At 42.1% G+C, this 14,636-nt stretch overlaps 1 protein-coding gene across 1 annotated transcript; it reads left to right on the forward strand.

Moving 5' to 3' along the window:
- The first annotated feature begins 14 nt into the window (after positions 1-14).
- ETNPPL (ethanolamine-phosphate phospho-lyase) lies at positions 15-14,415 on the forward strand. Its single transcript, XM_013099880.5, has 13 exons — positions 15-151; positions 1,280-1,398; positions 1,555-1,714; positions 2,392-2,466; positions 4,129-4,222; positions 5,742-5,858; positions 7,588-7,670; positions 8,613-8,838; positions 9,728-9,882; positions 10,597-10,686; positions 10,899-11,029; positions 11,890-11,957; positions 12,837-14,415. Exons 1-13 carry the CDS (start codon positions 84-86, stop codon positions 12,966-12,968), a joined length of 1,518 nt encoding a protein of 505 aa, XP_012955334.4. The 5' UTR covers positions 15-83; the 3' UTR covers positions 12,969-14,415.
- The last annotated feature ends 221 nt before the right edge of the window (positions 14,416-14,636 follow it).

Consider the following 14,636-nt stretch of genomic DNA (forward strand, 5'->3'; position numbering starts at 1 on the left):
GGAGGGAGGAGAGAGGGAGGGAGGAGGAGGAGTTTGCACTGGATAAGAGGCAGGATCCCAGCTGAGCCGCGCTGTTCTGTGCCATGCCGGGCGGGATGGAGGAGCGCTACAGCAAGGCAGAGACCCTCGCCCTGCGGAGGAAACACATCGGGTAGGGGCGGCAGGGGAGCACGGTGAGGGTGGTGGGACCTCGTCCTGCAGGAGCTGAGCCACACGCTGAAGGCTCAGCCAGAGCCCAGGCGCGTTCACGAAGCTTGTGTCACACCGGCTTCTCTATAGGGGACAGCTCGATGCTAAGGGAATCTTGCCCGCGTTGCACTGGGCTGCGTAGGGCAAAGAGAAAAAGACCTGCAGAAAGGGCTGACCTAGCAGAAGAGCGAAGTGTAGTCAAGAAGCAGCCCCAAGTGATGATGATGAGGTGTGCTTCTTTAAAGTGGAGCAGAGGAGTAGCCAGAAGCATCAGAAAAAGATGTGTGCAGCAGGACTATAAGCTTTGAGAAGGAAAGAGAGTAGATTTCCCTTTCCAGGAGTTGCCTCTGGGCTTTACAAGTTGGTGATCGCAGTGCACCCGACTGAGGGGATGCGTTTTGTAGCACTGAGTTACCTGGAAACAGCCGTGTTTATCTGAGCCCACATAACCCTTCCTGAAAGTTTAGAATGCTTTCCCTCTGCTCAGCAATATCATTCAACATAATAACATAGCTGGCATATTCTCCAAGAGAGAAAAAAAAAGAAGAGGGGGGAGAGAGAGTTTAAAGAGGGCTTTGGATAATGTCACGTGGAACCTGAGTTTTGCTGGAAGCCAGCATGAATTGGGTGCTTATAAAAAGCTGCTTTTAAAGATGTGATTCAAAGCAGTCAGGAAGAAACACTGAGATTTTAGGTGCCTGCTCAGCAGCTCTGAAAATAAAGCCTCCGAGGCATTAGCATTTTGTTCTTGAACATGACCTCTGTGCCGTACAGTCGGCCATTGCGTAACGACTTTTTGGCTATAGCATAAAACAGCTCTTAACCACCCACCTTTATTCCCAGAGAGCTAACTGGCTATACATGGCCGTGAGAGATGTAAACAACCAGAGCTACAGCCCACAAATGCAGTGGGACATGTAAGGACCTGGAAGGACTTGCAGTCCCCATGCATGGAGCCCCTTCCAGACAGGGTCAAGGATTGAGGGTGCCCTTACCCGGGACTGCTGCTGTCCTGTGCTGCTGTGCCAGGGGGCATTCATCAGGAATGACTCAGAAAACTAAAACGGTGTTATTTTATACATTTTTTTAGGCCTTCCTGCAAAGTTTTCTTTGCCAAGGACCCTCTGAAGATAGTGCGTGCTCAGGGCCAATATATGTTTGATGAGACTGGAGAAAAATACTTAGACTGTATCAACAACGTTGCACATGGTAAGCAGTTTATCTTGTAAGACTGCTTCTGCTGCCTCATTTCTAATAGGAATTGTAATGCACGTCTTTCAAGTGACGATGACAGGGTCACAGGGCTTCCTTGTGTGGTTCAATAGCGGGCTGTTTGCGAGTAATACTAACTATTTTCTTCTTCAGTTGGCCACAGCCATCCATATGTGACAAAGGCTGCAACCAAACAGATGGAACTGCTCAATACAAACTCCCGGTTCCTGCATGACAACCTCGTTCAGTACGCTCAGCGTCTTACAGCTACCCTGCCAGAGAAACTCTCTGTGTGCTATTTTGTTAACTCTGGGTATGTCTGCTTAGTTATTTGTTCATTAAGGCTATTTTCTCCCTGTTCAAGGTGGACACTCAGAAGTAAGAATTTGTTAAAGCAGGACTTAGTAATAAGCAACAGAAATACTTCCAGTACTGATTGATTGCAGGATACTTTGTCTCTGCAGCTATCATATTTGATATGATGGCTCGGTGCAAGAGAGCCAAGGCATGAGACTGCTCTGCAGAACATCAGGCAATGGGAGCAGAGGGGCTGCTGAGGGCCAGGCTGGAAGTTTAGGTCTCCGTAGCAGGAGCAGACTTGTGTCCTCTGCTGCCTGATGGCTGGGGAGGATGGAGCCATTGTGGAGGTGGGAGACAGGGCCAGCATGCTCTGACACTTTTGGGGGGGTTTGTGGCCGTGTTGTGCTTTCAGCTGCTCACTGCTCTGCGATGTGGTCTCGTTTGTGCCTACAGGAGGTAAATGTTCACAAACAAACTGGGGGAGGGAAATAAAGCATCTCTTTGTTTGCTGTTTGTACAAAGGGCTGTTTTCTTCCTCGCCCTCTTATGTGGCATTTACAGTCACAACCTTAGCATTGTAATCTGTATAGAAAAAGAACCTGCTGTGTCCCCTGCCTCCTCTTCTGTTAGCATAGATTTTAATTGGAAGCCCTTCCTCACTGTTTTGTGGATGTATCTGATGTGGTGCAGGTCTGAAGCAAATGATCTGGCTTTACGACTGGCCCGGCAGTACCACGGACACCAAGATGTGATCACCCTTGAAAAGTAAGTACATAGAGCAGCTTGTGTAAATGCAGCCAGCAACTCCTGCAATTACTTCAGAAGCGGCTGTGCAGCAACCCCCTGCTGTTTGTACTGTACTGCCTGCTGAAAGAAAGGCTTTGTTGCTTTCATAGTAGAAGAGGTCGGGAAATAAGTTTCCCTTTTTCACATTTGGATAATCACAAGTTCTGAAGATTTGTGAAAAACAGATTGTCAGTCACCCCAGAAGGTCAGTTACCTGTTACAGTTTTTGAAACATAAATTTCAATTTATGTTTCCCACAGAGAATGACAAAGCAATTCATGCCAGAGACATGAACGATAGTTTGAAACATCACTGCGTGGTCTAGCCACTGGGATGTTCTGGAAAAGGGCTTTCTGTTTGTGATACTCTGCTGGAAATGCTTCATTTTGGACTTCAGGATCTCGAAGGTCTTTTCCAACCTAAATGAGTCTTTGATGCTATGATTCCCTAGCTCTAAATAAATAAGCATTCAGTGTTCATGAAGGATGACCTTGGAGCTCTGCAGTGGTGTTGATTCCCTGCTGTACCAACGCTCAGCTCTTCTCTGTTGAGCGCAGGAGCATACACACAAACCTGAGCAGCTCCAAAATCAGGAGGAACTGAAAGGGCTGTCAGTCCTGAGGAATGTTCTTGACCAAGTCTCTGGGTCTCCCTAGCCTGGACGCAACTGTAGTATTGGTTACACTGCTGTTGGGCTGGATCTTTTCCTCAGGTCACAATCAGAAAATCCAACCAGAGCACATCTGTGACTGAAAGGCACAGAGTTTGTTTGACTCAGCTGTAGCCAGATCCCTGTTAGCCCTCCTTGACTAACAGGGACACAATTTGGAGCCCCTGACAGTAGTTTCAGTCAGGAGAAGCTGATGATGGAGCCGGCTCGGTCACTCTGCTTGACTGCAAAGTCTTGCCGGCCCGAACACCACAGGCTCCCAATTTCCAAGGCTCTGTGGGGTTTTGTTATCCTCTTTACCCAACGTGTCCGCTGCTGTCTTGTTGTGACTTACCTTTGTTTTGGGCTGCAGTTCCCTCTGCCTCAAGTTTATGGCTGAATGAAAGTGTTTTGGCCTCAATAGTAACCATCTTCAGCATACTTACAAAGCTTTTATAGTCACTCTTCACCTTTATCCCGTGACTGGCTTTGGCCAAACAGTCGGGCCTTCAGGGCAGGTAGGGGTGTGCTGCTGCTGTATAAGGGCCACAACCTCTGTTGCAGTGCAGACCCTTGAGAGTCTTTGCAGTGGTGTTAGGGCTGAGCTTACAAAGTCTGGGCTGGCCAGAGCAGGGCCTGCAAGGTGGCCATGAGGCAACTGGACCCACCCTGCACTGCTGTTCGTAACTGGCCAGGGCAACCGCTTCAGAGCTGGTGCCATCCAAGGGACATCACCTGCCTGTCCTCACACTGCCATCTGGGTTTATGCAAGAACAAAAGCTCACCCCTGGTTTGTCTTGCTAGTGAATTAAAGCCAACAGCAATTTCGTATTGCCTTTGAGAGAAAGATTGAGAGAATTAAACTAAGATCCCATCACAAACAGTGCTACTGTGTTACAAATACAGCCTCTTATTCTGGTTTATTTATAAGCAAAATGGTAAATTTAGCTCTTCTATAAATTTGGTGACTTCAATATTTAACTCTCATGCAGCGCTTACCATGGCCATCTTACATCTCTGATTGACATCAGTCCCTATAAATTTAATCAGCTGGGAAAGGACAGCAAGAAGGAGTTTGTGCATGTGGTAAGTGAGCTTTTTTTTGTTTTCTTTTCTTTTTGTCATTGTTATGCCTGTTATGTGTTATATTCAATTAGCTACTTCTGGTGTAAATATACTTTCATTCTGCTTTGCTGATTCCAGTGTTGTTGTGGTTTAACCCGGCCGGCAGCTAAACACCACGCAGCCGTTCACTCACCCTCCCCACTCCCTCTCTGGGACGGGGGAAAGAAATGGAAAGTGAAGCCCATGAGTTGAGATAAAGACAGTTTAATAAGACAGGAAAAAAAATAATAACAATAATAATAATAATACAATGATGATAATAGTACTACTACTAATAATGTGTACAAACAAGTGATGCACAACACAATTGCTCACCACCCGCTGACCGATGCCCAGCCTAACCCCGAGCAGTCCGGCCCCCCTCCCCCAGCTAGCCACCCCTATATATTGTTTAGCATGACCCCAGATGGTATGGAATACCCCTTTGGCTAGTTTGGGTCACCTGTCCTGGGTCTGTCCCCTCCCAGCTCTTGCTGCACCCCCAGCCTGCCCATTGGCAGGACAGAGCAAAAGGCTGAGATGTCCTTGGCTTGGTATAAGCACTGCTCTGCAACAATTAAAACATCGGGGTGTTATCAGCACTCTGCTCATCCTAAGCCAAAACATAGCATTCTACCAGCTACTAGGAAGAAAATTAACTCTGTTCTAACTGAAACCAGGACAAGTGTACATGCACTGTACACTGAGTGTTTGTCAGTGGACTTAACACAGCAAAATTGTTTGCTTTTGGATTTCAAAAAGTCCTCATTTGCAATGCCGAATTCATTTTGTAGTACACTACAAGTTTTCATATTCATTGCACTGTACAGATACACAGTTTGAGGAAGGTAGCCAAGGAAAGGCAGAGCCCATCTGCACACAGTTCTGGGTATAGAGCTCATATTCACCTTAACAGGCTACCATTTGATTTCCAGTCTGATCTTGTATATCTTACCGTGACAAAAATCATTCTCAGCTCAGAGGAGCACACCAAATTGCTCACAGGTCTTTCTGAATTTTTTATAACACTCCCTTTATTTACTGAACTTCTTCCAACATTGTTGAAGGTCATACAGATTCTTACTGCGATGAGGATGCTGGAAATCAAGTGCCAGACTGGAAAACCCAGTTTTCCAGTTGCAGGAAGGGAAATTCCTGCAAGAAACTGAAATAACTTGACAGATGAGGACTCGGTATTATGTCTTAGGGGAGAGGAGGAATGGACTTGAAGAGGTGGATGAGGTAGATGGCTCTTCCAACATTTGCGTCCAGTAATGCTGAACACATCACAGGGCTGGCTTTGAGTTTAGGCTCCTGTACATTATTTTGGTACAAGTCCATGCAGAAATTGAGATTGTGCTAACTCCTGTTATGTATCTATGTTGAAAGACAGAACTGTACCTGTTACAAGAACTCAGAGCAATGAAAAGAAACACAGGGTAAATGTTTCATGGAAAGATTGCCTTTAAAAAAATATATTTTTTTAAATTGGTCTTTTCAGGCTCCTTCTCCAGATATCTACAGAGGGAAATATAGGGAAGACCACCCAGATCCAGCAAGTGTGTATGCTGAAGAGGTGAAAAAAATTATTGAAGAAACACAGAAGAATGGACGTAAGGTGTGTGTCTTGTGCTCTAGAAATACTGAAGCTTAATTTATTAGGAGTAAAATGAAGGCATGAAACAGGAAACTAAGGACATGTTTCTCTACTTAGTTTCCCTTGCTTGCCTTTCATTTTCCTGTGATGTATTCTGTCTTCAGAATGTGCCATTTTTCAACCTTATCATAATTTTTCTAGGTATCAGTGAAAGGATCAATTATAAATTTCTAAATGAGGAGATACAACCAAAACAGTTTAATTCTCTATTTCATGCATTGCACCAGTAGACTGTAAATATCTTAGGGCACAGACTAGCTTTCAGGTCAGCTGAGAACACTACACAATTTCTAGCAAGGATATATCTAAAAGTCTCTATGAATGGAGAAAATATGGAGAAAAAGATAAAATCTTGATAATATATTTCTGATTCCAGTAGCTAAGATGACTTTGAAGTCATCTGAAAAAGATGAACCTTTCAATCATATACAACATGACCTTGATAAAATCAGATCCTTTCTAAACAGGTTTATTGACAACGTGTGTTAATATTTTGTGTGATGGCACAAGCATTTAGAGATACGTAGGGCTTGATTCAAAGCCCCACATTCAGTGGAGATTGGAACAATATGTTCCCTTCTAGTCCAATGGACTTGTATCACTCTTCTTTTAATTTCTTCATCAACTTTTTTTATCCTCTACTAACGGATAGTTTTGTGTTTTTTTTTCTTCCCTTGTTTCCTTTCTTTTGCATATTTCTTAGGTTTTGGTGACATAGACCTGTGGCAGGACAAGTTGTGCTAAAGGCTAAGCCTCACATGCTATGGGAAGCTTCGTACTCTTTGGCCGTAGCATGCCTCTTCAAATATAGTGTACGGTTCTTTACACGTTACTGCTCGGCCTTGTTTCCAGGAAGACTGCACCAGCCCAGAGAGACTTCTTGATGCTCAGGGAGGGGTTCACAAGTGGTGTGGGGATGCAATCCCTTAAATAGCAGACTTATGCTGAGACTTTGGGGTAATATTGTATCTCTGCTGCATAGACATGTTGACAAGAAATTAATTTTGATGTTCCAGTGTGTCTGATCCGCTGCTCTTGCCCTTCCTGACTTGAAATAACTTTCTTTTTCATTCCTAGCAACTGGAATTATTTCACCTATAGAATTTTTCTCCTCTTATGTCAAGTGCCTCATGCTGATATTTCACTTCTTTAGTTATTTTCATTAGGCAGGGGTGCCCAAAGCATAGCCTCAGGTCATCTTACTGTTCAGCTTCTACCCAACTCTACCTGGTGTTAAAGACTGAACAATTAAGCTGATCACCACATGTACCTCTTACTGGAGAGTCCTGGCATTAAGCAAGTTTTATTCACCTCTTGGAGAAAATGGCAAACACTGGTATGTCTCCTGTAAATGGAAATCTGTAAATAAATTTACAGAGTTCCCAGGAGCCTGTCCGCTGACAGGAGTAAGTGTCTTCAACTTTAATGGCTGTAGGACTGGGGGTTAATGGAGGTCCTTGTATTCCCATCAGGTTACAAAGGTGGCCCTGGCTACTGCAAATTTGGGCACCCCCGATTTAAAAAAAATGAAAAAATTCTCTAGCCGTAGCTCCTCAAGAACCCTAAGATGTCGAACCCATTGTGTGATTAAATTAGGGCACACATTTAAACATTTATTTCTAGACTGATAGATGTTTGTGTAAAGGCCAGGCAGACGAACATAGCTCTTACCTCAGTTTGTTTTTTGTAGATTGCTGCTTTCATAGCCGAATCCATGCAGAGCTGTGGAGGCCAAGTAATTCCACCTGTGGGCTATTTCCAGAAAGTGGCAGAGTACGTACATCACTTTGAAAGGGCATAGCTGAAAATTAACCGGAAAAAAAAATGTTTTTCACTGTAGGCTGATCCAATCAAATCAACTATCTTCCTCTCTTGCTCTTGGTTATCTGTGGTTTCTTCCTATTTTTTGAAAAGTATGATTTCACTTCTATTTTTTATGGAACATCAGCTGACTAATTATTTTTAGCTGGATAATTGTCTTTCCTTTTCTATCTTTAATCTTCAGGCCATAAGTATGATGGAAGATGAAGTTGAACCATCAGAGAGGTAGCCCTGCAGTAAAATTACAGTACTCCTATTTTACATCAAAATACTAGACATTTTTTGTAACTAACTTTTGTAAACTAATATTTTTTCAATTGAAATAGCTACAACTCTGTTTGAATAAGTTTCCAATCTCTGTTGTGCACTCCAGCTCTGTTTTGTCACACTATAAGCAAAACGATTGGCTTGAATGGAGTAGCTGTGAATATCTGTCAGAAATTTGATAAATGAACTATAGGTTCATTAGGGCCTGAGTAAGAGCCAGGTCAGTGAAGGACTCAAGTTCTACTTGCAGTACTTGTAGTACTTGTAGTGCTCAAGTACTATGACAAAGGATAAACTCAAGTTGCGTCACTCAGGATTCACAGGTCTGAGTATTCCTGAAAGCAGAGTCCTGGCAGCAGTCTTTGGCATATGAGAGGAAGAACCAACCTCTTCTTAGGCAGACTGCTGGGATGTATGCCAGGGGGGTTAGCCACTTACTCTGAGCATGGTTGTTAGAGCAGCAGCACTGAAGTTCCATACCGAGTTGTGTTTCAGCAGCCACATTCCTTCTTTTTTACTGTCTAAACTGGTTTCACACTGGAGATTTTCTGTTCTACCAACATCCTTGTCCTAGATTCAAGACCAGTCAGCGAAGTTAGTCACTCAAGCTATTCTATTTGTTTCCAGGTATGTGCGTGCAGCAGGTGGTGTATTCATAGCTGATGAGGTCCAGGTTGGCTTTGGCAGAGTTGGGAAGCATTTCTGGGCTTTCCAACTGCAAGGTGAAGACTTTGTGCCTGACATTGTCACCATGGGAAAACCCATTGGCAATGGCCATCCTATGTCTTGTGTGGTTACAACAAGGGAAATTGCTGAAAGTTTTGGTGCCTCTGGCCTGGAGTATTTCAATACTGTAAGTTTGTACATGCAGGTTTGTCCTTTTGTTTGTTTGTTTACATTTAGCAGTTACCAGTTCAGGTGATTCACATAACATCTGCATCCATCACTGCATCATGTTGCTAGGAGCTCAAGTCAGTCAAAAGCTAATACCTAAGAACAAATGGAGAGGCTTTGAAATATGCTCTCTATCAGGTAGTATATCTTAAAATGGAGACCAGCATGACTCTGGCAAGTCATGCAGTTCGTCTCATAGCCATATGGATAAATATCTCCTTAGTCCTACCTCTCCCTCGCTCCCCTCTGAAATGCTGACCATGTAACACTTCATTTTCTAGGATAGGCTCAGCAATGGGTGCTGTGCAGATGAGGCTCATACCCTGGCAAACCCTGCTGTGCAGTCATCATCTAACAAAACAGTGACCCTTCACCAGGAAACATTTGAGTGGCATGCATACCACAGAGGAGCAGCTTTCTTCTTAAATCCTCTTTTCTGCTCCTGTGACTGAGACTTCTTCCCAGCTACCATGCATTCTCTTTTCTTTCAATGGGGGTTACACCCTACAGTTGAAGAAATACCAGATCTGTCACCCACTGCTCTTCACAGGAGCATTTTGCCTGCATATATAGTCTACAAACCATGAGAGCAGCTTGAACACTTGAGTTGTGAAATCTTCAAATTACTGAAACCCAAAGCTGAGGAACAGGGAGCTCCCTCCCTTGGGCTTTGCTACACTGCCCAAACCATGGGGAGCTGTGCTCCACAGCCTTCATAGCACAAAATCTTCACCTCTTTAAGTTTTCCTCACTGCATGCCAAGTAGGAGAAGACAAGCAAAAACTACCTGGATAGACATGGATGAATGTTTCTGATGGGTGCTGTTTTCCTATTGTCTTTACTATCAGTTTGGAGGCAACCCAGTGTCTTGTGCAATTGGTTTGGCTGTACTGGATGTAATAGAAAAAGAAGATCTCCAAGGAAATGCTGCACATGTAGGAAATTATCTCCTAGAATTGCTGGCTGAACAAAAGGAGAAGCATCCCTTAGTGGGAGATATCAGGTAGGTGCCCCATGGCATTTCAGTGTTTCAGAGACAAAAAATGATGAGGGGAAAAAATAAAAAGAAAATAAAAAGAAAGTCTGGGCTGAGGGGAACCCAGAAACAGGATGCCATGATTATGTTCCACCTCTTTGAAACTGGTCTACCCAAAACTAATACTGTAAATCACATGTTTGTCAAGAAATGTTTCCATACAGCTGTTTAGCTGGGGAATAAATGTAGCTTAGAAGGGCTCTGGGAGCAAGTAGGAGAAAGATCCACCACAATGCAATAGCCCAGTTGCCAGCACGCTCTTGGCATGATGGAGACAATCAAATCTCTGGACCATTTCATTTGGAGATGTTAGTGTAGGTATCCCCCATCTCATGTTAGAACCATGATAACCACTCTTAGTTTTTTGTTTTTATTGTTGTTGTTGTTTTTAATTCTTATTTTTGATTATCTGTCTTCCACATTACCTTGTTTTGAGGTTTACAGGATAAGAAAGCAAGAATATTGTTACCTGGCCATGTAGCCTTAGTGACCCAGTTAAATTTATTCAGAATTAGCTGTTATTTCACTTGATCATCTGAAGTAGCAAGTGCAAAAAGATAGCTAAACAGAAAGTCCCATCCCTTTCTTGTTCTTTTCTTTCTTGCTAAAGTCTACGTTTGAGCAGAAAGCTTGGATTCCTGACACTGGATTTCATTTTTCTACGTTTTATCTCTGCTCCAGGGGCGTTGGATTGTTTGTTGGAGTGGATCTGGTGAAGGACCAACAAAAGAGAACACCAGCCACAGCTGAGGCTCTTCACCTCATTTACAAGTAAACGTTTTCTAATGACTACATGCAGTGATCAAACCCTCCTAATATTCCCTAGCAGTTACTCATTAATTTCAATTAAAATTTCTGTAGCTTCTATCGACATGGTATTAGAAAAAAGAAAAATTTCATAGTTTAACTTGGCATGAAGGGTCTGACAGGGCACAATATAGTTGTATATCTGTGTTTAACACAACTGTTTCCTCTTTCCACAGGCTGAAAGAGCAGAAAATCCTCCTTAGTGCAGATGGACCACACAGAAATGTACTAAAATTTAAACCACCAATGTGTTTCACTATGGAAAATGCAAAACACGTAGTGGAGAAAATTGATGTACTTCTCACAGGTATGTATGGTTTAATGCTCACAATACTCTTTGTTGTAATGACACTTTGGAAACACCAGCCACAATACCATAATGCAGGCTATTACATGCAAGGAAAAGAAAGCAATTATGTTTCCTTCTCCTTGTTCAAGCTGCTGTTCTCAATGCCATTTACTCAAAATAAATTAAAAAGCCTCAAATATACTTCAGCCAATCTTCGTAGGCAGAGTCCTGCTCACGATTCTTTCTCTCATAGGCTCAGTGTTCTTATTTATCTCTGGTCACATGTGCTATGTGTTAAGGAGCAAATAAATTAATTCACCAGTGGCCTGAAAGACACTGGTGAAACTTTCCATAGTGCTGTTTGTTGTTTTTCTAACTGGCTTCATTGAATATGATTGTCTCACTCAAATTCAGCCTGAAGGTTTTCAGACTCTATTAATCTTCTACCTGGGGATCAATTCAGGGGAAAATAACATCAGGATATTTATCATTAATAACATATAATTAACATAAGGACTCTCCAAGGTCATTCTACATTGAATGCTCCCATCTCCTGAGGTTAGAACAACTGGAGCTAGCCTAGCACAAACCTGCAGGATTCAGCTTTGAAAGGTCTATCTATAGGGTATATAGGATCTACATACCTGTGCTCTGGCTAAGCTGCTAAGCTCATGCTATTTAAACACCCACAGTCCTGATACATTAATCATGTTTCCTTGGAAAAATGCTTTAGGAGGTATTCTTTACTTTTTCAGTTACTCTCCCATGGGATAAATGCTCAGAGGAATAGTTGATTGGGTATTGTTTCCTTCAGCTAGCAGTTAAACTGACTGTACGCTTACTTACACCTGGTTCTTTTTATTATTTTTTTTTCTTAGAAATTGAAGAGGCAACTGGAATGAAGACAGGAAACAACATATCTGCAAATGCACAATGTAAAAGAAAAGTATGATTTTGTTTTTTTCTTGTTTTTTCTTTTTCAATCTTACTCATGTAGGTGTTTGTAGGTGTCAAAAATGACACCCTCATTTTTGGTGGCATGAGAGGCTCTGTGCATTGATACTGAGCTCAGAACTAGTCTGTGGAAAGGAGCCTGAGAGGATAGTGTTACTGGGGCAAATCTAAAAAGAGCTGACCTACACAGACCTACAACAAGGAACATTTCATAGACAAACCCACTGCCTTGTCTGCCCTATATATATGCAAATACAAGCAACCAGACCTTGGGCTGCACACAACTGTGAGCTCTTAAGCAGTCAAGAATTTCACCAGTTCTAGGTATTGAGTGCTACCAATGGATATTTGGCTTTCTAAGCAAGCCTTCAGCCTGGAAGATTTCCAATTTTTAGGGCATTCCAAGGATTTAGTTTCCACTGTAGTGGAATCTTTGAGTATGAATGGCTGACATCCAAATTTGGGATTCCTTAGGTTGCAGCACTGGCTTTGGACAAATCATATATAATTTCTCACACCCTTAAAAATACATGTCATCCACTGTGCTATAGGGAAGCTCACTGAGGCATCCCTTCACAAATTTTCCAGTGATGCTGCAAATGGCAGAGGCAAGAGCTCAGCTGTCTAGGGAGACAATAATCAAGGCAGAGATCGTATGGATTGCTGGCTATATGGATAACAGATAAATCTAGATTTGGGGTACAAACTCTTTCATACATTTGTACACATTCGGTTCAATTTATTTCAAAGGTGAAAAGTTATGCTTCTGAAAGAGGAGAATTGGGCAGAGCTTCTTAGTAGGAACCAAGTTCAATGCCCGCCTGTTGAAAGACAAGCATGAGTCTTCATTGATATTTCATTTGTGTTTCAGACTAACGAAGGGGGTTCTCAAGCAGAGTCCGCAAATGAAAGCACCAGCCATATGAATGGAGCTGCCTGCAGACAAGAAAATGGTTTTTACCCTGAAAAATGCTCGGTGCCAAGTAAAAGAATAATAACTTGAAGACGGAAAGTTTTCTTTTTCAGTTTGAATTTGTTTTCTATTTGCTTTTTGAGATGAAGAGTGCAATAGTCGGAGTCCTAGGATTTGTCTGAAGCCTAGTGCTACCTTCTCTAAATTGACTAAATACCTATTAGCTTTATTAGGAGTTTAAAATACATTTTCAGATATATGAGAACTATACCATGTGGCCTGAAAGCTACATGTGACAGAATGGACAAGTGATTCATGAATATCTTGGTGCTGATTGCAGGCTTGGCATAGGTAAACAAACTCTGTGAAATCTGTGGATTTACTCGTATTACAGAGTATGAATTGCTTCACCACCATACAAGCAAATCACCAATCCTATAAAGTTTAATATGATGAACTTAACATGCTATTTTTACAATATTTTAAATTTCAATATATGATATTGAGATGTTAATTACTTTCCATGTTTTAATGGCTGAATTCACAAAACAATACTTGAGAGAAATCATTGTTTTCTTCCTGTGTATCTTAGGTCCTATGGACCATATTCCCAGCTGATATAAATTGGTGTAACTTTGTTAATGTCAGCGATGCTCTACCAAGAGTCTACCTCTGTGTGTGTAGAGGCACAACGTTCATGCAAGCCATTCTTACTTTGTGTTCAAAGAAATGAATATGGATCGTAATTTTCTATTGATAAAGCAACTTTTATAGAGAACTATTTATATAGAGTAAGATTTTAGTTTTTCTTTTTTTTTTTTTTCCAAAAGTTTATATATTGAACCCTCTAAGTCCACAAAATATGCAAGTACAGTATAGATAATTTCAGATGCACTGAAATGAGGCTCCCAGGGATAGCCCAGCTTGCATTCCCATGGATTTTAGATGTTTTGAAAGCCGTGGGAAGTACTGCCTGATCCTTCTGTAGTGGTTCTGTTACTTTTTGTCAAAGGTGATGAATAGTTGCACGCCAGTTGCACTGGATCCTGACACATAAATGCCTATGCTAACATTTGATTGATTACTAAAATAAAACATGCATAAAACATGCATGGAGCCGCTTTGCAGCCACTGCCTGTCTTTGCTGGAGATATTCTAGCCTGACTTGTGCCTCCTTGTCGGTGTTAGATTTCAGGGAAAGCGCACAAGCCCTGCTTTTCTCTTTTAATATATGCACAACTCTATGCTATGGAAAACACTGAGGGCTTTACAAGTGGTATGTACTTCAGGGAAAAAAAAAATCTATTCAATTTTCATACCCTGAGTTCTGCTGTTTCATAATTGCTGCTGACACTGCCACCGATATTGAGCACCTTATTTAATTTCATGTTTTCCACAATTTGCTATATTAATATTGATATTTCCAATATAACTTCATCCAACATCCAATGCTGGCTTATTTTCTATTTCATGATTCTTGAATAATTCCATAAAAATAAATCTCTTATTTGTAATTATGAAATCCTCCACAAAGGGTTTTTTTGTTGTTGTTGTTGTTTATTTCAATTTCGTTCTTCAGTAACACCCATTTGCTGAGGAGAACCACTTCAGTTTTGGCCTGGGCTTCTCTCCATGCTGAAGCAGAGCTGGCTTGGCTGTATTTCCCTGAGGCTCTGTGTGGTCCTCTGCTGTACACAGCTCTCACCCTCTGTGCTGGAGATTATCTCAGCTGCCACAGCCCCACTGCTTGCAGGGCTG

The sequence above is a fragment of the Anas platyrhynchos genome, chromosome 4 (genome assembly GCF_047663525.1).
Source record: "Anas platyrhynchos isolate ZD024472 breed Pekin duck chromosome 4, IASCAAS_PekinDuck_T2T, whole genome shotgun sequence".
Lineage (NCBI taxonomy): Eukaryota > Metazoa > Chordata > Aves > Anseriformes > Anatidae > Anas > Anas platyrhynchos.